The 24,128-nt window shown below is 45.0% G+C and overlaps 1 protein-coding gene across 1 annotated transcript in view; it reads right to left on the reverse strand.

Moving 5' to 3' along the window:
- Positions 1-1,076: 1,076 nt before the first annotated feature.
- The window catches only part of pde1a (phosphodiesterase 1A, calmodulin-dependent), a 440,733-nt gene continuing 417,681 nt past the window's right edge, over positions 1,077-24,128 (reverse strand). Inside the window, exons 15-17 of the mRNA XM_078228519.1 lie at positions 21,776-22,072; positions 3,131-3,259; positions 1,077-1,161 (exon numbers count right to left, since the gene is read on the reverse strand). Of these exons, the coding sequence (XP_078084645.1) occupies positions 3,174-3,259; positions 21,776-22,072 (383 nt within the window). The 3' untranslated portion in view covers positions 1,077-1,161; positions 3,131-3,173. The remainder of the gene's footprint in view (positions 1,162-3,130; positions 3,260-21,775; positions 22,073-24,128) is intronic.

Genomic DNA, 24,128 nt, shown 5'->3' on the forward strand with positions numbered 1-24,128 from the left:
TTCTTCTCATTTTCAAAGGATCTAAACGCGACGAATGAAATTTCAGTACAAATGTGCTGTTAGTGTAAATGGTCAGATCTGATCTTTTCAGAGCTATAGCATGTAGCTGAAATGAGCAAAATGCTAACTGCTGTCTGCTCACAGTAGATTAGTATTCAACAGATACCATGCCAGGTGCACATTTTAAATGGTCATAACAGCAAAACTGGGCACACACTTCAGCACATACAGCATTAATAAATTATTTAGTAAACGTAAATTTCCTTTATTTTTTATTAATAACTTTACCATAAAGGTCTCCATGATTCATTAATATAACATCAAAAGTGTAGTCTACTTATAAATCCATGAAACATACAAGGTGAAGTTACTCTTGTATATGACGTGGCTCTGATTAATGCTGGCGTAGCTTTGTGGTGAAGAAATTGCACCACTATTGATCTTTGAATTTTGAATCTGTCCGTCTAGATGTCATTTTACAATATTGGCGCCCAATTGCCTAGAAGCAGGGAGATAAATAAAAATAAAACAGTCTCAATGTAATACTGTGGCTGCTTTTATGTTGTGCTGACATCAATAAGTAACCAGGCAAATGAGTCTTTATACCAGTGTAACTCTAATGCACAGAGTTTCCACTCAATGTTTCATTCCAAAACTGAGGGTGTAACAATTTCGTCTGAGAATAAAATTGATAGTACATTAAAGCCTAAAGATTTATTGTGTTTCCTGAGGCTACAAACTTTCTTGTCTGCTGTCACAGTGCTGTTCGTATATTGTTTATTGTTATAGTCAAGGAGATGCAATGATGGGGAGATTAGCCATGCAACTGAAATCTTAAGCTTTGTTGAGCTGAACTTTTTTAGGTTATAAAAGTACCATTATCAAAAGCATTTCTCCCAGGAATACAAGTGTGGCCCAAAAAACCTACAACCTGATGGTTCGTCAAATGGCAAAGTTATTACAGAGGAAATTATTAGATCAAACAGTTCAGAGAAAGAAAAAACAAGCCATTTCTCCAGGTCTTAACTTTGAAGAAGAGTAGTGCCATGCAGTCATGTTCATGTTGCTTGAAGTAATGCACCAGCAGTTTTGGAGGGATGCTTGGTAAAGGTGCAGTAATCAATTTCTAATCATTCCAGCACCATGCCACAGGCTATCAGTCTAAAGGAGCAAAAAGGCACGTTTTAATATCTCCACATTTTTGAACATTACTGATGGCAATATTTATTGTTCTGTGATTAGCTCCCAATGATCAAAATCTTTTGTGATGGTACTTCACCATCTCAAAAAATAATGTCATTTAAGTTCAACAAAACATTTCCATACCTGTTATACTAAAATAATATACAGTGGGGACAATCATATGTTTCATTTACCTAATCATGAGGAACTTCTACATTACCGCTTAAATGTTCACTGTACTCAGCTGATATTGGCTTGCTTTTGACAATATATTGATTGATGCTGGGCACTTTTCAAATGTACTCAATGCAAAAGCATGAGAGTGTTTAAGTTTGTAATAGCTCTGTGTTTAAACTAATATAGACTACAGTATCAAGTTACACATTGAACAACAGATTTACAAAGGGGCATGAATCCACGAGCAAAACAGATCTGTCGCTAAGTTACAGGAACAGGAAATTAACCATTTAACCCCTCAAGCCTTTTGTACCATTCAATTAAATCTGTTGATATGCAACTTAACTCTATCTACCTGCATTTGCCTCATATCCCTTAATGCCTTTGGTTGACAAAAATCTACCAATCTCAGTTTTTAAATGATCATTATTTCAAAATTAGCATTAATTACTGTTTGGGGAAAGAGTATTCCAAAATTTGGCCACCTGTAATGTTTAGAAGTATTTTCTAATTTTACTCCTGAAAATGTCTGTCTCTAATTTTTAGACTATACCCCATTGTCCTGGACTTCACGACCAGTGGAAATAATTTCTTTCTTCCTAACTTATCTGTTGACTTTATTAAAATAGAAAATACTGGAAAAACTCAGCATGCCAGACAGCAGCTGCGGAGGACAACAGAACTCATATTTTGGGTTGCTGATCACCCCAAAATAACAACTCTATTTCTACCTCCACAGATGCTGTCTGGCCTTATGAGTATTTCCAGCATTTTCTGCCTTTATTCTGAATTTCCAGCATCTTCAGTATTTTGCGTATGTATTAATGTTCATTTTAACAGCTTATATCCTGCACTCACTCCAAGGTGTGGAGATGCCGGCGCTGGACTGGGGTAAGCCAATATATCCTTTGTAAGATGTGGTCTAACCAGGGCTTTGATTAACTGAAACATGTCTTCCAGTCTTGTAGATAGAAAGACCAGCACTTCATTAGCCTTTTTGGCTATTTTCAGTTATATGGACTTTCTTTCCTCCCTGTGTCTTGTTATTCCTAAACCTATCAGCATCCAAGTTGAAGATTAGTGTGGTCTAGCCAGTTCTCCTGATGATCAGCATCCATTATTTATTTTATTTTTATTTATTTGTTAGTGTCACAAGTAGGCTTACATTAACACTGCAATGAAGTTACTGTGAAAATCCACTAGTCGCCACACTCCGGCGCCTGTTTGGGTACACTGAGGGAGAATTTAGCATGGCCAATGCACCTAACCAGCATATCTTTCGGGCTGTGGGAGGAAACCAGAACACCCAGAGGAAACCCACACAGACATGGGGAGAATGTGCAAACTTTGCACAGATAGTGACCCAAGCCGGGAATCAAACCTGGGGTTCTTGGCGCTGTGAGCCAGCAGTGCTAACCACTGTGCCACGCATGCAATGTCATACACAGTTTAAACAGGCTGAACTGGATGTAATAGTTTCCTATTGGAGAGCAACTCAACTTGAAAAGTCAGAGGAATGGCAACGCTCACCACATTAAATCATGGCTTGGAATTCAAGCTTATAATTGAATTGGGAGCAAAGCACTGAAATACTCCAACTGTTAGGTTTTAAATTAATCACTGCAAGGAGTTACATATTTCAGCCTTTTGACTGAAGGGAATAAGGAAGCAGATATCTGTGTGAATAAAATGTTTGGCTTATGATTGAGATCCAGGCTTCATTTGTTCAGTTGTATCTGAAGCGTATATGACAAATAAATGTATTCATCACCTCAGTATCCATGATGGGCTGTATCCTCGGAATCTTTTCTGAGCTAGTTGTGTATAAAAGCAGCTTTTTGCTCCAGTATACCTTTGCTATTCATTGAATCTTCTGAATCCTCAAAATGTTCAGTCTCTCCTGAAAGTAACAGTTTAAATTAAGATGAACTTCGTTTATGAAAATATGGATATTACACTGGATATGGATAGCAAAAAGCTAAATGTTAACGTTGTTAACTTCATGTAAACTTCAGTAACAGTCTTTCCTTTATTCCCTTCCTGAGAGGATAGGCTGGACATTTGTTCCTTTGCTGCGATCAATTCTGCTCTGCTGTTGCTCTCAAAAGAGGAGGATTTAATATGTATTTAATATGTGTTTAATGTGTATTTGATGTGTCAAAAACCTTGCAGGAAATTTTCATGTCGGTGGCAGTAATGACCTTGGTTGAAAAGTTTAGGGCAAACTCACTCCTACTCCATGTGCACTGCTTCTGTTGGACATGCTTTACTATTGTCTACAGGACTGACACATCTCCGCATGCCTCTTTCATATTATGAAGTCAACGGCACCAAAAAAGTGAATTATATAGCATTGGCTTTCAGCCTGTCAATCTCTTAGAAGGAATATCTCATTGGGCTTGGATTCTGGACTCTGGAATCCATGTGAACCAATATTTATTTTCTCTGTGGTCTCTGTACAGTTTATTTTGCCCTCTCTTTACTGTCTGTGTGTGGAGGTGGTGTTGCAGGCCCTCCTCCCGTATTTTCAGTGTGTGTAAATAATTCATCCTTCCTCAAGTTTGTTGTGGGGTCACTAATAAACAATTTGAGCACATTCAGAAAAAAACCAAGGGGTTGGGGAAATATACCACCCTAAAGAGGGAAACACATCAAAGCAGCTTTCTATTCATGGATGGGTAGTGAGTGCTGTTCATAACAGGCCCCTCCTGTCCATAACAGGCAACTCTCAACTTTCTCTGACACTCCTCCGTGACTGTCTGTTTGTGCCTTGAGATGCTTCTGGACCTTCATGTCCTTGGGCGCCTAGAAGGATAGACCTTGATGTTTAGCTTCGAAATAATAAGTTGGTAGTCACTCCAACAGATAGCATGCACATGGCTTTCAATACATGCACATCCTACCTGTCCCTCTGTCTGTTGATGACATAGAATGGGGATGCATCCAAGATGTCTTGTGGCAATTAGAGAGGCAGAAAACTGTGTTGGTGATTAAGAGCTCATTCTCACCACACATCCTCAGCAAGCAACCATTGCTGTTACAACTGCTAACCCCCTTTATTCTGATTATCCTTTTCACACCTGGTGACTGCACCAACACTTGTGTTGAAGCCATCAAGAATGAGTAGCTTCTCTGACTTTGACACAGGAGTCATCAGGAGTGGAGGTCATTATTGAATGTATCCTTGTCTTCATCAGGGTTGGTCAGGTGTGGATGTACATACTATTCAGAATTGCTTGCTTGTTGCTGTGCAGGGGGAGTTTAAGTATCATTAGATGATCATGAACATGCTTGGGAGGACATGTATTCCAGCAAAGGAACTCAAACATCAGTAAGATGAATTATTTTGGACCCTATTCCTTTCTATAAATGATGTTTGGCTGTTGTTATTTTGATGCGCGTTATCAAACACGAGGCGAGATGCTTGGGAAATAAAGGCTTTTATTTACTGTAATGAAGCAGCCAATAATTATACACACGATCCCAGACTGAAGGGGTCCCAGCCAGAGCAGGGACCTTTATACCTCTCCCAGGAGGCGGAGCCCGACTGGGATGTACCACAACACTACAGTACAAAGGTGTAACAACCCCACCCTAACCCCAACAGCAACAAGTAGCACAACCCAACAGTAACATATGTACATCCTTGTAGTACTGGCCAGACCCTGGCTCAGTACTATCCAGTGGGAACCAATGATGGTTCACCACATTCACCCCTCCTTTGAGAACAAAGGCCGGCGGGGTACAAAAAAACAGAATAAAGTGTCATCAGTCTACAAGTTCAGACGGTCAGGGGGACCGCACCGTCATTGTGACCTCCTCAATACCGGCGGTGACACCGGAGTAGGCACTTGCGGTGGCGTTCTCCCCAAGGCGGCGTCCAGCTGTTCTTCCACGGACTCACAGGCCGGTTGACCCTGAGGTGACGGTAGTCCATGGGGTCCTGACACGCCCTGCAGTGGCGACCATCCTCTGGACTCAGGCAAGCTGTACACGGGAGTAAGAGGGTTAAGCAATGGTCCCGATGCTGCCCGCGCCGTGTCCGGGAGAGAAACAAGAGTTGAGGGGTTTGTAACAGGAGGTATGGGAGCGACAGGGGTTGCTACATCCCCTGCTGGAGCCAGGTCTCGGATCGAGACCGTGTCCTCTCGCCCGTCAGGGTATGCCACATAGGCATACTGAGGGTTGGCGTGGAGGAGATGGACCTGTTCGACCAACGGGTCGGACTTGCGGGCCCTTACATGTCGCCGCAGGAGGACGGGTCCTGAGTACGTCAACCAAGACGGTAATGAGGTCCCCCGAGGAAGACTTCCGAGGGAATGAAAACATCCTCTCATGGGGAGTAGCATTGGTTGCCGTACACAGGAGGGAGCGAATAGAATGGAGCGCATCAGGGAGCACCTCTTGCCAACGGGAGACTGGAAGACTTTTTGACTTCAACGCCAGTAAGACAGCCTTCCAGACTGTAGCATTCTCACGTTCCACCTGTCCGTTACCCCTAGGGTTGTAGCTCGTGGTCCTACTAGAGGCAATCCCGTATGAGAGCAGGAATTGCCTCAAGTCATCGCTCATGAACGACGAGCCCCTGTAGCTATGGATGTAGCCGGGGTACCCGAACAGGGTAAAGAGATCACGGAATGCCTTGATAACCGTGGCAGCGGATGTATCAGAGCAGGGAACAACAAAAGGGAACCTAGAGTACTCGTCAATGATATTTTACATATTGAGGAAGTACACATTCCGATCTGTTGAGGGAAGGGGGCCCTTAAAATCGACACTCAGTCTCTCGAAGGGACGAGTGGCCTTGACTAAATGTGCCCGGTCAGGTCGGTAAAAGTGCGGTTTGCATTCCGCGCAAACCGGACAGCTTCTTGTTACGGACCTGACGTCCTCCACCGAGTAGGGCAGGTTGCGGGCTTTTATAAAGTGGTAGAGCCGAGTGACCCCAGGATGGCAGAGGTCATTATGGAGAGCCTGCAAACGGTCCTCCTGTATACTGGCGCATGTTCCACGCGAGAGGGCATCCGAGGGCTCATTGAGTTTCCCTGGACGGTACATGATGTCGTAGTTATAGGTGGAGAGTTCAATTCTCCACCGCAAGATCTTGTCATTCTTGATCTTGCCCCTCTGCGTGTTATTAAACATGAACGCCACGGACCGCTGGTCCGTGATCAGGGTGAACCGTTTTCCCGCCAAGTAATGGCGCCAGTGCCTGACGGCCTCCACAATGGCCTGGGCCTCCTTTTCCACCGCTGAATGCCGGATTTCGGGGCCTTGGAGGGTGCGGGAAAAAAATGCGACGGGCCTGCCAGCCTGGTTAAGTGTGGCGGCCAGGGCGAAATCAGATGCATCGCTCTCCACCTGAAAGGCGATGGACTCGTCAACAGCGTGCATCGTAGCTTTCGCGATGTCTGCTTTTAATTTATCGAAGGCCAATCGGGCCTCTGGCGTTAGGGGAAAAGACGTGGACTTAATGAGCGGACGGGCTTTGTCCGTGTAATTGGGAACCCACTGCGCATAATAAGAGAAGAAGCCTAAGCATCTTCTCAGTGCTTTTGCACTAGCAGGCAAGGGAAGTTCAGAAAGGGGAGCGCATACGGTCTGGATCAGGGCCAATGACCCCGTTTTCCACCACGTATCCTAGGATGGCTAAACGGCGCGTACGAAACACACACTTCTCCCTGTTGTAGGTCAAGTTCAGGCGAGATGCAGTGCGTAGGAAGTTCAGGAGATTCGTGTCGTGGTCCTGCTGGTCATGGCCGCAGATGGTGACATTGTCCAGGTACGGGAAGGTAGCCCGCAGCCCGTTCTGGTCCACCATTCGGTCCATAGCACGCTGGAAGACCGAGACCCCATTGGTGACACCAAAGGGAACCCTGAGAAAGTGATACAAGCGACCATCCGCCTCAAAAGCTGTGTATTGTCGGTCCTCTGGGCGAATGGGGAGTTGGTGGTAGGCAGACTTGAGGTCTATGGTGGAGAACACCCGGTACTGCGCAATCTGATTGACCATATCAGATATGCGCGGGAGAGGATACGCATCCAGCTGCGTATATCAATTAATGGTCTGACTATAGGCAATGACCATCTGGGATTTGTTCCCACTCTTGACCACCACGACCTGCGCCCTCCACGGACTAGCGCTGGGTTGTATGATCCTTTCTTTGAGGAGCCGCTGAACCTCAGATCTAATGAAGATCCGATCCTCAGCGCTGTAACGCCTACTCTTAGTCGCAATGGGCTTGCAGCCTGGCACAAGATTCTGGAACAGGGAGGGTGTGGTGATCTTCAGCGTCGAGAGGCTACAGGCGGGGCGCGTTGGGCAATTTGGAGGCTGCTGCTGTTCTCCCACTGCCAGTGAAGGGAGTGGCCCACCGTACTGTAGGGTTACACTCCTCAAGTGGACCATGAAGTTAAGTCCGAGAAGTATTGGCGCGCAAAGGTACGGCAACACTAGGAGCTTGAAATGCTCGTAAACTGTGCCTTGCACCGTTAAAGTTACCACGCAACTCCCTAGCACGGTGACAGACCGGGACTTCGATGCCATAGAGATTGTCTGTTTGGCAGGTTGAATCCAGAGTCCACACCGCTTCACAGTGTCTGGGTGGATAAAGCTCTCAGTGCTCCCGCTGTCAAACAGACAATAAATCACGTGGTCATTTACCTGGATGTTAATCATAAATTTGTCAAGTCTATGAGGCTTGGCCTCGTCCAGGATGATCGATGCCACCGTTGGTTCATGAGCGCCATTGCAGGCAGCTGAAATCGACGAGGAGGACCCCTGCTGGTCGTTCGCGGTCGGTGCCGACCAACATGGCCGCTCCCATAAGTCGCACGTGGGTGATGGCGCCAAACTCAGCGACCCCTGGTGGTCACACACCTCCGACTCCGTCGACCGTAATGGCGTCGTCCTGGCCTCGCACGTGGACGAACCCCTCGATGATTTCGACGACGAAGACCCGAGCTCTGAAGAATCGCAGGCCGCACTGCCGTTCCTAGATTTAGATCGGCACACTTTCGAATAGTGCCCTTTCTTACCGCAGGCGGAGCACAACACAGCCTTAGCGGGACACCGTTGCCGAGTATGCTTCGCTCCCCCACAGAAGTAACACCGCGGGCCGCCCGGAACTGCTGCCGTCGTCTGGCCCGAGTGTGAGCACGCCATTACGCAGCATTTCGAACCCGAGGGACGAGGAGGGATTGGCGACTGCTCCTGCCACGTTGTCTCCACGTGGTCTTCCGGATACAATACTAAGCTTTTGGAGGCCGTCTCCAGCATCTCCGCTTGCTCGATTGCCTGCGTAAGGTCAAGGTTACCTTTCTCCAATAGTTTAAGTCGAATGTACGACGATCCGACTCCCGCCACAAACGCATCTCGGGTGAGGTCGTTCATGCTCTGCTCAGCCGACACAGCTTTGCAGTTACAGCCCCTGGCTAGCTGTAGGAGCTCGTTCGCATATTCCTCCATCGTTTCGCCAGACTGCCGTCGTCGAGTGGCTAAGAGATAACGAGCGTGTATTTCATTGGGCGGTTTGATATAACGCTTCTTCAGAAGCTCGAGGGCCTTTGTATAATCGGTGGCCGCACGGATCGCGAGGTAGACTGTGTCGCATACCCTCGCATGGAGGACCCGGAGTCTGTCATCATCTGTGGTGACCGCTGCGGAGGCTGCCAGGTAGTCTTCGAAACACTTCAGCCAGTGGTCGAAGGTGTTAGAGGCGCCCACCGCACGTGGATCTAGTGTAAGGCGTTCCGGCTTCAGGATCTGCTCCATACTCTCTTTTTTTTTCTCTTCGACGAGAGTTTAACAACAGTAAATAAAATTGATGCGCGTTATCAAACACGAGGCTAGATGCTCGGGAAATAAAGGCTTTTATTTACTGTAATGAAGCAGCCAATAATTATATACACGATCCCAGACTGAGGGGTCCCAGCCAGAGCAGGGACTTTTATACCTCTCCCAGGAGGCGGAGCCCGACTGGGATGTACCACAACACTACAGTACAAAGGTGTAACAACCCCACCCTAACCCCAACAGCAACAAGTAGCACAACCCAACAGTAACATATGTACATCCTTGTAGTACTGGCCAGACCCTGGCTCAGTACTATCCAGTGGGAACCAACGATGGTTCACCACATATTTTAAACAGCTTTAATATTAGACTATGTACTGTGTTAGTACCATGAGTTCCCAGTGTGTAATGACATATAAACAGTCGCACCCTGTTGTTGTAACAACTTATCACATAGGAGGAGGCCATTCAGAATCTTTCTGGAGCAACCGAAAACTAATCCCATTACCCCGCTGTCAATACATAATGTTATGTATTTTTTCCTCAAATATTTATCCAATTTCCCATCAAATGGCTTCAGCATCAATCACTTCCTCCAGAAACCTCCACGAAAACCTTCTGGTCTCTCTCCTCCTTCTCCTGGTAATAATTTTTAAGTTAATGATCTTTCATCATTGAGTCTCCACGAGAACTCTTAGTCCATTTCACCCTATCAAAGCACTTCAGGAATTTGAAAACCTCCATTTAAATACATCTGCTGCTCCAGTGGAAATAGTATTGGTATCCTGTCCAGTCCTGGTAGATACAAAAGGGTCCAGAGGGGCAATTTTTTCACACAAAGGGTGGTGAGTGTCTGGCACAAGCTGTCAGAGGTAGTCATAGAGGCGGATACAATTATGTCTTTTAAAAAGCATTTAGACAGTTACATGGGTAAGATGGGTATAGAGGGATATGGGCCAAATGCGGGCAATTGGGACGAGCTTAGGGGTTTAAAAACAAAAGGGCGGCATGGACAAGTTGGGCCGAAGGGCCTGTTTCCATGCTGTAAACCTCCATGACTCTATCTGAAGTCCTTCCTCATCCTGATTAATCAATCTTGAAAGCTCTCTAAGGTTCCTCATATTGGGGTGGGAGTAGTCTAATTGATGCCTATTCAATGCTCTGTATAAATTCTCATGCTGTGTGTTTTGATAAATAGAGCCTCAAATTCTATTAACTTTTTTATGGCTTAACCCATTATACTTGTACTTTCAAGGAATATTACTGTTGAACCAAAGTTCTCCCTGTTGATCCAAACCCCTCAGATCTATCCATTAAATACATTCTCTCCTTGAAATTTCACCCAGAATATATAACATCAGAAGTATTCATTGCATTTGGCAATGGTTTCTGTCTATACAGCAACCTCCAAAGTCTTCCTGAAGTTTTCTTATATTCTTCCTGCTTGTTTACTAAACATTCTGGGGGCGATTCTCCCACCCTGCTGCACTAATTTTCTAGCACAGTGGGGTGGGAGAATCTCACGGCCGGGCATGTGTGGGATTTGCGCATGCGTAGGATTTGCGCATGCGTGGGATTTGGGCATAACTATCGGGTTCATGGTGGGAGATACAGGAAGGATATTAGAGGTAAGTTCTTTACGCAGAGAGTGGTTGGGGTGTGGAATGGACTGCCTGCAGTGATAGTGGAGTCAGACACTTTAGGAAGATTTAAGCGGTTATTGGATAGGCACATGGAGCACACCAGGATGATAGGGAGTGGGATAGCTTGATCTTGGTTTCAGATAAAGCTCGGCACAACATCGTGGGCCGAAGGGCCTGTTCTGTGCTGTACTGTTCTATGTTCTATGTTCCGGCCGTGAGTGCACCACCCAGCGCCGGATTTCTGGTGCCATCAGATCTGCACTGGAAACTGGCGGGAACACAGTAAGAAGTTTAACAACACCAGGTTAAAGTCCAACAGGTTTATTTGGTAGCAAAAGCCACACAAGCTTTCGAGGCTCTAAGCCCCTTCTTCAGGTGAGTGGGAATTCTGTTCACAAACAGAACTTATAAAGACACAGACTCAATTTACATGAATAATGGTTGGAATGCGAATACTTACAACTAATCCAGTCTTTAAGAAACAAAACAATGGGAGTGGAGAGAGCATCAAGACAGGCTAAAAAGATGTGTATTGTCTCCAGACAAGACAGCCAGTGAAACTCTGCAGGTCCACGCAACTGTGGGAGTTACAAATAGTGTGACATAAACCCAATATCCCGGTTGAGGCCGTCCTTGTGTGTGCGGAACTTGGCTATCAGTTTCTGCTCAGCGACTCTGCGCTGTCGTGTGTCGCGAAGGCCGCCTTGGTAAGTAAGTTTAATATATTTTAAAATCTGTTTTCAATGTAATTAACGGGCCCAGGACTGAATCATCCAGGCCTGCTAGCCTCTGCCACCCTTCCAGAATGTCTCGCTCTAGCAGGGTTTACGGTTGGTCCCCACTTTCGGGGAACTAGAGGCCCGACCCTGCTGGAGTGAAGAGGGAGCAATCGGGGGCCCCCAGGAAGTCAGGCAGCAGGGGGATGGTGTCCACGGGCATGGGCATCCCTGGCAGTGCTAACCTGTGCCCCTGGCACTGCCCAAGGGGCAAAGTGCCCATGTCCAGGGAGCACTTTGGCACTGCCTATTGGGCATGGGGCAGTGCCAAGGGGGTGGGGCCTGGGGGGGGTGCCTGATGGGGACAGGGCCTAGGAGGAGGGGTCTGATGGGGTCAGGGCCTCGGGCGCAATCGGTGGGATGGGAGATCCTGCTGTCATTCTGCATTGGGATCGGTCAGGGAAGGAAGAAAGCCAGTGATCAGGACGGACTGGCGAGGGGGCAACTGTGGGGGCGGGGGGGAGGCGGGGGGGGGGGGTTGGGGCTGCAGATCGGAGCGGTCCAGGACAGATGGCGGGGCAGCCGAGAAGCTGCCTGAGAGAACTGGAGCAGGGCCCGGGAATGGCCAGGGGTCCCGCAATCGAGCCGTGGGGGGTTTGGGGGGGCCAGCATTATGGGGGTCCCGGGCTGGCCAGCGATCGAGTTGCCCAGCAAATGAGAGGATGACAGTTCGGCAGCACTGCACATGTGCAGAGGGCGCAGGCCCTCTGGTTTCAGCCTCCCAGGCAGGAGTGGGCGCCAGCCCCTGAAATCTAATGATATTCACACTGGTGGCCTCTGCATTGTGTGAAGTGTGGAAGATTTGAGTCTGAACTTCCACTGAAAAAACCAAGGTGAGTTACTCCAGTTTTCCCATGAATTTGACACTTAGAATTTTTTGGGGACAATTCCGCCCCCTGTTTGTGGATTGTGAGAACATTTCAAAATTCTCCTTGTACTCAAGTCCAAATCACTTGTATACACCAAGAACAAAAGTGGGCCCATCACTATCTACATCACTTCCAATCCTTTTCCAATCCAAGCAGCACTATATTACCATAACTTTTTTATTTCCTTACCATCAACTGACTGTCTCTCCATGTGGTTACATTTTCCCTTATAACATATTCCCAACAAACCTCTTGTGAAACACTTGAGCCGTACACAATACAGTTAATGCATTCCCTTTATCTATTCGATCAGTCGCTTGTTTGAAAATGCCCATTAAATTTGTCAAGCTCCACTTGCTGATTACAAATCAGTGATGGATGTCCTTGATTAATCCATACATGTTAACTCGTGTAAGCATTAGCATTGTTTTGTTTATGATCTGTCTTCCTTTGCCATTGGCTTGATCGCTGCTGGCAAGTTTACTCTTGAGTTACTGCTGGCTAAGGGAGATCAGGGCCGGAATTCTCACGTCTTGGACGCCCCGCTACTGCTGCCAGCGAGAGCAGAGAATTTGGCGCTTAGCCAAATCTCCGTTCACTGAAAGGTCGGAGAATTCCAGACCAGTTCCTGGGCATCAGAAACATTACTAAATCTTGTACCAGAAAGTTTCACACATTAGGACTTCCAGATGATTCTACGAGAGTTAGTGAGTAAACACTTGGAAAAAATGGAACTTGTCAATCATCAGCATAGATTCAGGGAAGAGATATGGCTGGAATTCCCCAGTCCTGCTCATCCTGCTGCCGCTTCTTGTGAGCACAGTAAGAAGTTTAACAACACCAGGTTAAAGTCCAACAGGTTTATTTGGTAGCAAAAGCCACACAAGCTTTCGGAGCCTTAAGCCCCTTCTTCAGGTGAGCGGGAATTCCGATCATGGCTTCTTGTGAGAACAGAGAATTTGGCGCTCAGCCAATTCTCCGCTCACAGCAACGGGACCGGAGAATCCCAGCGACAGGCGAGGTCAGAGAATTCTGATCAATAGATTTCTTGGATTTCTCAAAGTTATTTCCAACATGTTGGATGGAAGAAATGAAGTTCTTGGCTGGAATTCTCTGGCCTCACCTGCAGCTGGGATTCTCTGGTCCCGCTGCAGTGAGTGGAGATTTGGCTGAGCGCCAAATTCTCCATTCACGCTGGCAGTGGAGCGGGGTGTCCGAGACCGGAGAATTCTGGCCCTTATATCATTCGATTTTTATTAAGCTCAGAATAAAGTTCCACAGTAGCAATTAATGATTATTGTGTCACAGAATGGGAGGTAAAGTGTGGCATTATGTGGACAACTGATTTACCAATTGGTAATGTAGGATAGTCATAAATAGGACTATTTTAGGCTGAAGAAGTGTGGTGGCCCAGCAGTTTAGTGAAAAATCTAGCTTTGAAATTAGTCCACCCAGCACAGGTTATGGGCAGGTTTACTTTCATTCCCCAGGGGACAAGCAGCTCAGCTGGCTACTATCTGCATGGTCCATGTGGCTTTCATATTTGAGATGGATACATGCAGCTGTCTCCCTTTCAGGTGTCCGAACTTGTGGAATCTTGATGTCACACAGTCCGATTGGCTATGTCACAAGGATATCAAAATTAGACAATGTTGCTTCTGGCAAGAGCTGCATTGCCCACTCTGAAAAGAAGAAGCGTGAAACAGCAAGGAGGGACTTGCAGAAGAGTTCCTTAAAGTTACCTTAACTGCAGGTAAGTCAAACTTATGGAACTTTTTCGATTGGGAAGTGTCTGAAAAGATTCTGCCACACTTAAGGAGAGCTTCAAAGTGTCTTTGTGGAATATTGGAGACAGATTCAAAAAGGGTTAGGTTTTCTTTAAGTAATTGAACCTATGATTTGCAGGGGCAATTCCGCTGGGATAAACATAAATAAAAAGAATGTGAGCAAGAATTCAAAAAGGGGAACAGATCGATCATAAAGTAATACTTAGTCAACGTGGTGTTAGATTACTCCAGAAAAAGGGCTGAATCATTTAATCATTTAATACAGGATATCACTGACATTGAGGCAGAAATTTCTTACCCAAGGGATGGCAGAGCTGTGGAATAAGCCAAGGAGAGTAAACAGTATGAAGGGTTGAATGATCAATGAGATGCGAGGAGTGGTTGAGAAATATAAAGGTAGGTTTGTGGGATGGGAAGGTCTCTTCCCATACTTAAATATTTCTATGTTGTAAGAAGGATTATTACTAGTAAAGTATTAAACAATATTAGGAGTCAAATCTTAGCTGCTATCTATGAACGAAGACTAATCTGCTTTCCAACAGCTTAATACAGCTTTGTCTAGAGCAATATGGCAAGTTGCCCATGAACATAACTTCATCCACTTACCAACTATCCGCTTTAGTTTTAATGAGTTAATTCTCATTGTCTGTGACATTCTTCCAGTTTGAAAAAACATCCACCACGATTCAAACATTCAATCCAAAAATTATGGGAAAGTAGTGCATATATTTGCAGAGCAAAAATAAAATGAATGCCTGACCTCAATGTCCTTTCAATAACTGACAGACATTCAGAGTTCAGTAACTAAAGGCAAAACATTAATAAAATCTCAGGGTCTTAAACATCAATAGAAAAATTGTTAACATAACCATTTTTAAGTACCACTATTGTCCAAATTGTTGCATCAACGTTATGGAATAGTCAACAAACTAGTCCAATGTTGAACATTAATTGAATAAATCTATCTACATCTCAGTAATTTTAATTTCATTTTTGCAAGTAACTTTACACTCATTTACTAATCATATAAGGAAGTTAGGTTAGAAATGTGTGGGCCCCAGGTTTTAGGTGCAGGGGTTGCAATTTGCAATCTGCTCAAATTGGTTCTGATTGAGGAAGGCAGCACCACAATTGTGTGTGCACCTACCTCACCTGCATAAATCTCGTAACTTCCACATTGCTTTTCATGCTGCTGGCTGACTCTGTACTCAGGGATGTCCCTTTTAAAGGGAAACTGCACTGAATAATATTGGTAAAATTTAAATGATGGAAATTGAAGAATAGAGAAAGAGTTCCAATGTGAGACATGTGGTATTAGTGGTGGAGCTAGGCAGGAGGAGAGATGCCATGTTGCCATAGGGCACCAAGAGGAACATCCTAAGAAGAGAATGGGAGTAGATGACCAGGGAGGTCAATTTCCAGCGTTTGGACCCGAGGAGCTGGCTACAGTGCCATAAGAAGTCTAATGACCTCACACAGGTAGTCAAGGTCAGTGAATGCATTTTCACATGGTTTCCACCCACCACACCACCAATCACTCAGGCTGCTCAAAGGATTACATCCACATCACTCACTCAGCAGCACTCCCTGGCACGAAGGATTCACACCTAATATTCAGATATTCCACTTCTCCTGCACCCATCTATTGATTCTTCCAGCCTCACAACCAATATTCACTGCCACCACATACCTTCAACTATTCAGCTATTCAGTCAGACACCATGCTGCACAATCACTGACATTCAGTTATTTTTATTGTAGGACAAGGTTAGAGACAGGAGGGGAGCAGACAGGAGGTGTTGTTTGACATGGATGCCTTCAACTCCTGAGCTCTCGGAAGGAAATAGTTCTCAGCATCATGGGGCTTGGTACAACAGAGCTCATGTCATCTGACACCACTGAGGACATTGAGGTTGATGATATGTTCATCCCTCATGTCTCTTCTCAACTCCCAGCACAACCTCATTCTGCTACCTAGTATGATGAGCAAGCTACTGAATCTGTGACCATGGGTCTCTTTCTTCCCATTCCACTCCCTGTCCCTGATCCTAACCTTCCCCTCCTGATTTCTTGCTTTCAGTCACAAAGAACTGCAATCTACCCAGTCACTGGAGCTCAAAGAGGGAGAGAGTGAGAGAGAGAGAGAGAGACAGAGTAACAGCATTGATGAATGGTCCTGACACTTGATCTGACATTCAAAACCACCGGGTAAGTCACTGGGACTTTCTTTGGAGGAGAGCATAGAGTTGGGATTAGCACATGGTATGAGTGGACTCTTTGGAGGGTGAGGTCACAGACAGGTTCTGCTGCAAAGGACACAGATGAGGGCCTCAATAGGGTAGCAAGAGAGAGCTGATGGTCATGCACACCAAGAAGCTCGGTGCATTGGTTGACCTGGCAGATAGGCTCCTGTCACTTTTGGGCAACATGTAGGAGTCCGCAATCCAAGTTGGCAGAAGCAATAATGCAGAGCTTCCCTCTTTCACAGCCTTCTCTACATCTCCCTATTATGCTGCAGCCGCAGAGGCATTGCAACTGCTACTCAAAGAACAAAGAACAATACAGCACAGGAACAGGCCCTTCGGCTCTCCAAGCCCGTGCCGCTCCCTGGTCCAAACTAGACCATTCTTTTGTATCCCTCCATTCCCACTCCGTTCATGTGGCTATCTAGATAAGTCTTAAACATTCCCAGTGTGTCCGCTTTCACCACCTTGCCTGGCAGCGCATTCCAGGCCCCCACCACCCTCTGTGTAAAATATGTCCTTCTGATATCTGTGTTAAACATCCCCCCCTTCACCTTGAACCTATGACCCCTCGTGAACGTCACCACCGACCTGGGGAAAAGCTTCCCACCGTTCACCCTATCTATGCCTTTCATAATTTTATACACCTCTATTAAGTCTCCCCTCATCCTCCATCTTTCCAGGGAGAACAACTCCAGTTTACCCAATCTCTCCTCATAACTAAGCCCCTCCATACCAGGCAACATCCTGGTAAACCTCCTCTGTACTCTCTCCAAAGCCTCCACGTCCTTCTGGTAGTGTGGCGACCAGAACTGGACGCAGTATTCCAAATGCGGCCGAACCAACGTTCTATACATCTGCAACATCAGACCCCAACTTTTATACTCTATGCCCCGTCCTATAAAGGCAAGCATGCCATATGCCTTCTTCACCACCTTCTCCACCTGTGACGTCACCTTCAAGGATCTGTGGACTTGCACACCCAGGTCCGTCTGCGTATCTACACCCTTTATGGTTCTGCCATTTATCGTATAGCTCCTCCCTACATTAGTTCTACCAAAATGCATCACTTCGCATTTATCAGGATTGAACTCCATCTGCCATTTCTTTGCCCAAATTTCCAGCCTATCTATATCCTTCTGTAGCCTCTGACAATGCTCCTCACTATCTGCAAGTCCTGCCACTTTTGTGTCGTCCGCAAACTTACTGATCACCCCAGTTACACCTTCTTCCAGATTGTTTATATAAATCACAAACAGCAGAGGTCCCAATACAGAGCCCTGCGGAACACCACTAGTCACAGGTCTCCAGCCAGAAAAAGACCCTTCCACTACCACCCCCTGTCTTCTGTGACCAAGCCAGTTCTCCACCCATCTAGCCACCTCCCCCTTTATCCCATGAGATCCAACCTTTTGCACCAACCTACCATGAGGGACTTTGTCAAACGCTTTACTAAAGTCCATATAGACGACATCCACGGCCTTTCCCTCGTCAACCATTCTAGTCACCTCTTCAAAAAACTCCACCAGGTTAGTGAGGCATGACCTCCCTCTCACAAAACCATGCTGACTATCGTTAATGAGTTTATTCCTTTCTAAATGCGCATACATCCTATCTCTAAGAATCCTCTCCAACAACTTCCCTACCACGGACGTCAAGCTCACCGGCCTATAATTACCCGGGTTATCCTTCCTACCCTTCTTAAATAATGGGACCACATTAGCTATCCTCCAATACTCATAACCTGTTAAAGTCTAAAGATGGACAGGGACCGGTCATCTAAAGTAAAGTTAATTTATTAGTCACAAGTAAGGCTTACATTAACACTGCAATGAAACGACTGTGAAAAATCTAATCTGCCGCTCTCCCTGTCAGACTGAAACAATAGTCACTAGCAAATCCAGCAACACATCACAGTGCCTCTAAAAACACTCCAGAGTATTTAGGGTGGCACAATGGCAGAGTGATTAGCACTGCTGCCTCACAGGGCTAGGGATCCGGGCTCAATTCCGGCCTCAGGTGACTGTCTGTGTGGAGTTCGCACTTTCTCCCCGTGTCTGTGTGGGTTTCCTCCGGGTGCTCTGGTTTCCTCCCACACTCCAAACATGTGCAGGTTAGGTTGATTGGCCATGCTAAATTGACCCTTAGGCTGGAATTTTACCGGCACACCTGCCCCGATTCTCTCAGAAAGGAATTCTCCGTTGGCCTCGGGCAGGATTTTACAAGCCTCGCCTCAGCGAGGTCACAAAATCCTGGCCTTAGTGTCAGGGGGGTTAATAGGGGTTAATGGGATTACAGGGATAGGGCCTGGGTGGGATTGTTGTTGGTGCAGGCTCGATTGGCCAAATGGCTTCCTTCTGCACTGTAAGGATTCTATAATTCTACACTTCCAAACACTTTGCAATAAAAGAAGCTCTTCAAATTGACCCTATTGAGTGAATGGTCCTTTAAGGAACACTAATACAGAGTCCATCTTGCAACTTTGTCCCTGCTGTCCCGCAGAGTGATGTAAGCATTATCTGCTAAGGACAGAATGGTCAACATTAGGTATCCTGATGTTACATCAGTCTTCTGGTGCACACTGGGGATGCCCCCACGTGTTTCTTGCCTTGTTGAATGTCACACAGCCTGCTCAGGAAAAGGCCGGCATTGATCCTTACAAAGCAGCTCCAGGCCCCCACAGTGAACCAGGGTTAAGAGAGGCAACAACAGGTGAAAGTCTTGAGTCTGAAGGACGGACACACAGGTTTCAATTTGATTTTTTTAAATCCTGGAACTGGATAAATAAACGGCACACATGCCTCTGAGTCAGAAGTTGTGCATTCAAGCCTCATTTCAGACATCTAAACAGATCATTGAGGTTGGTGCACTGTCAAAGTCCCTCCTTTCAGATGAGACATTAAACTGAGGCCCACCTGTCCCCTCAGTTGGATATTAACTATCCCATGGCACTCTTCAAAGGCCAGCAAGGGCGTTTCCTGGTGTGAAAACCAAAACTGTTGAAAACATTCAGCAGGTCTGGCAATATGTGTAGTTGGAATAACAGGATTGTATTTCAGGTCATAGATCTGTCATTAGAGCAAGTTCCCCTGGTGTGCTTTCATTTATTTGCTCTTGAGAAGGTGGTGGCAAGTCGCCTTCTTAACGAACTGCAGGCCATGTTATGTAGGTACACCCATAGTGTTGTTAGGGAGGGAGCCTCGAGACCTTGACCCAGTGACTGGGAAGGAACAGTGATGTAGCTCCGATGTCAGGATGGTGTGTGACTGAGAGGGAACTTGCCGATGGTGATATTCGCACTATGCTGCCCTTGTGCTTCTAGGTGGCAGTGGGTGTGGTTTTGAAAGATGTTGTCAAAGGAGCCATGGTGAGTTGCTGCAGTTTACCTTATACACGGTACAATGGTCGATTTGGTAATATTTCATTGCTATGTGCAAATTGTCTGCTGTGTTTTCTCAAATTATAATAGTAATTATAGGAAAAGAGCGCTTAATTAGATTAAAGCAATTTGGAACATATTGTGGTTGCGAGAGGTACTGTATAAATACAAGTCTTTCATTCTTTGACATACAAAAAGCAACTTGGAGGTGAAAATGTATTAAAAATGCACAACTTGAAAACAGCTATTTAAAACAACGAAAAGCATGTTAAGTTACACACATCGAGCAATTTTAGTTGCACCAATTTGGTGGGTAGCTATTTAAAATCACCCTTATTACTTACCCTGAAGCCACTGAGCGTTAGTTGGGAAGACAGCAGGAAACTCACCTAATGCCTGAAGATCCTTTTTTAATATATGATTTTGACGACATTATTGGGACTGAACTTCAATTTTAACTCGGTGTCAATGCTCCCGTTAAGATGCACTAGCATTTGGCCACACAGCAGACTGAGTAGTACTACACAGCAGACTGAGAAGTCTATAACTCTAAGTACTTCATAGGACTTGTTCTGTGATAAATAATGCATTTACATGGTTGCAAAAATATTTAAAGGTACCATGCATTGAAAATAATGGGCTGTGTACATCAATTAAGTACTTGCTTAACAGCTTGAGTGGGAGGCTACAGTAGGCTTACCCACCAGACAAGGAAAGAGGTCATGAGGGTCCAGGGCTGGAAAAGGTTAAAACCAGAAAAGTTTTTCAGTTTCCTTGCAAGTTTGAGATCTCCTATGCTCCTCTAGGTACCACAGAGTTAGCTCAGGCCTTCCCGGCTATAAACCCTCCCCTACTTCCCAAGCACAAGCCACTTGTGGGGACAACATTGGTAACCAGTTCTGGAGTCAGTGGATAGCCTCCAGGCTGTTCCCTGACATCCTGCCTGGAACAGGTGATAAGTTGACTTGGAGGATTTAACTAGGGCCTGTGTATTAAATTAGCTCAGGCCACCTTTCTGTAGTACTGGGTGAATTTCCAGCTCACACCAGCAGCCATCTGCTGCAAACTGGCCCAATGTTAAAATTGGACACATGTACCTCCTATAGAGGGGAAATAAATGGGTGATGGTTGGGAGCAACAGGCAAGTGAAAATAAAATTGCTAAGGTCTAAAGTGTTCAGACCAGATGCAGTGTGTTGAGGAGTAAAGTACAATATTTTTGCAATATCTTTTAAAGTTGGTTGAAACAGTGAAGGAGTCAAATGACAAACAGGTCATAGGAATAGATAGGGCTGTTAAAGCAGTAAATCATAACTAGGGAGGTCACGATCTTACTTGCAGACACAATGGAGAAATTCAACAAAACAGTCACACAGTTTGATTTTGGTAACTTCAATGCATAAATACAGCATACTAAATTGAAGGAAGTGCACTTAAATTGCCAAATCAGACAAGAGTATTATTTATGGCCCTCAACAATGTTGTAGGAAATTGTCATGTCATGCTGACTGCCATAATCTTACTGAACAAACAGCAAATACCATATCAATATTAATACAGCCATTCCCAGAAATCTGCTATTTGTTTTCTGTGTTGACATACTTAGTAAGGCATGAATGAAACCATTTCTCATATCCTGTTACTTCTGGGAATTGTTGTCCACTGTATCTATATATATATTAATGCACTATTTGATACAAGCAAGGGAAAGGAAAATTAGTAAATATGCAGTTGCATCCTGGTTTTAAACATCATTATGTTAAACCCTTTCACTTTACCTTTTGTCCCTAACTAATATCATCAGGAATCAATCAGAAGATACCAATCTTTGACATTGAAAAGAACAGCATGTCTAACTTTCCTCTGAATGATAATTGACGTATTTTTCCTAAAATTTGACTACCTAATCAGTGAATGGGAGTTACCATTCCATGGTGCTCTGTGTTGAATCAGAGTCTCTGCTTGGTTGGAATCATTTTCCCAAATAGTGGAATCAGAGCTGATGGCGTGAAGATGTTTTTGCAGAGTAGGACTGCCGGCAGATGGTCGGCTGGTTGAACGCTGGTTGGCAGGTGCCTTGGACGGAGAAGAGTTTTTTTCCAAGAATTGTTCATCATGTTCTTTATTCGTGTTATCAGCCGCTGCTACAAGACTTGGCTCCTCAACACTATCGTCATCACTCTTGTTTTGTTCTGTATCTTGCCTTGTTTTTTCTTCTGTATCTTGCAAAAATGGTTTTAAGAAGGAAAAATAGAATGTTTATTATCATAGCTAAATCAACGACTTTTTAAAGTTCTGATAATAGATCAATATCATATCAATAGTTTTAACTGGAATCATGACCCACCAATATGGACACTAATGAAATCAAACACCTCAGTAAGTTTACCATTTCTGCTGTCCCAAATCTTGTTCTTCACCTCTCCATATTAATTGTCAGGAGTCACTGCTACATTTGCCCTTTATAAATTGTATAATTAGAGTGAAGGTTGTTCCCATCAACAAAGCTCTGTTTTCCCCTCTGGTATTCTCAATAATGCCCTCTCGTTTCTTCAACAAATGTTTATTGTTACAGTCAGTTCATTAAAATCTGGGGTTCAAATTTAGATTCATAAGTATCACAGCCCTGGTAGAGTAGAACAACAGCCAGCAACAAGAATATGATGCAATTCAGGAATAAACAAGGCTAGACAAAATGATATTGGCCCATTTGGGGAATCTCAAAATTCAGCAAATAATGCACTCTGAGGAGAAATTGGTTGACATGAGGCCTGACTTCTGAACAAAATAAATAGAAGTGGGGGTGGGGTCCAACTTCTGAATGTGAGTTCTCACGTATTATGTCCCCACCAGAAGTGTCTCAGCTGCCCATCTGACAGCTGGTGACATTTGAATGTCCATGACACCTGCATGAAGCATTGCTTGCATGATGCTTGCTTTGCCCCAGTTTTCAACTCAAGACCAATTTCCCCAGCCACTGCAGCTTATACTCTTCACATTTTCATTTGCTAAAGGAATTACACAGCTTCCTCTTGGAAAACTAACCGTTGAATCGGGCGGCACGGTAGCACAGTGGCTAGCACTGCTGCTTCACAGCTCCAGGGTCCCGGGTTCAATTCCTGGCTCGGGTCACTGTCTGTGTGGAGTTTGCACATTCTCCTCGTGTCTGCGTGGGTTTCCTCCGGGTGCTCCGGTTTCCTCCCACAGTCCAAAGATGTGCGGGTTAGGTTGATTGGCCAGGTTAAAAATTGCCCCTTAGAGTCCTGATGCGTAGGTTAGAGGGATTAGTGGGTAAATATGTGGGGGTAGGGCCTGGGTGGGATTGTGGTCGGTGCAGACTCGATGGGCCGAATGGCCTCCTTCTGCACTGTAGGGTTTCTATTTTAAAAAAAGAATGTCGAAGATTTTCTGTCTGTTTATTTTATGGGAACTTTGCACTCATCAAGTTGAGGGATGTTGATGCTAAGGAGTAGGACATTTCCCCTTTTTGGGACAGGTTAGAGCAGGGTTGGCGGGTGGGTGCTGGTGGTCAAAGTTTTTGTCAGGAAACTTGAAAGTCTAGCCTTCTTCGTATGTTGGGAGTATTCATTCTAAATATCAGTTCTTCCTATCAACTGTTGAATCCAGCCTTGATGCACCGCTGACTTATATTAAGTTTTATCTTTTTTTATCCCATCAGGTTATATTTGCTTTATAAATCACTAGAAGAGTATATTATAGGCAGGAAATGGATGTCTTGCTGTTAGGATCTGAGACTGCCCTCTGAATTGAGAGGTTTAATCCAATTGGCAATTGACTAAGAGGGATTCTATCATGGCTTGAAATAGTCACAAGAATAACATCGGAAGCTTGTTGACGGATCAGTTTCTGATCCATCAAATGTTACCACAGTGGAAAGCTGCATAAGGATGAACTTTTTGTAACCAATATGTCGTGCCTGGCTCTCAAAATAGGCACAGCCCCCCCACAGCTGGATGGTCAATGCATTCTAACAACAGCTCAATGGTTAAATTCTATGCCATCCGATTGGCAATTTTAGTCACTAATTGTCAGAGACTTAATGTCACCTAGTTAAATAATAATCTTACTTACGTCATCACATTACCAAAATGCATGGTTTAGGGATTATTCCAGGAAAATTAAGCAAAAACCTTGATGCATCATTACCAAACCAGTCACTCACTAATGGGATCACATAAATCAGCATCAAGGAAATTAAAATCAACCAACACTTCAGAATTTAATAAAACATTAAATTTAAACTCTACAGAAATTAAA

The sequence above is a fragment of the Mustelus asterias genome, chromosome 14, assembly GCF_964213995.1.
Source record: "Mustelus asterias chromosome 14, sMusAst1.hap1.1, whole genome shotgun sequence".
In the NCBI taxonomy this organism is placed as follows: Eukaryota; Metazoa; Chordata; class Chondrichthyes; order Carcharhiniformes; family Triakidae; genus Mustelus; species Mustelus asterias.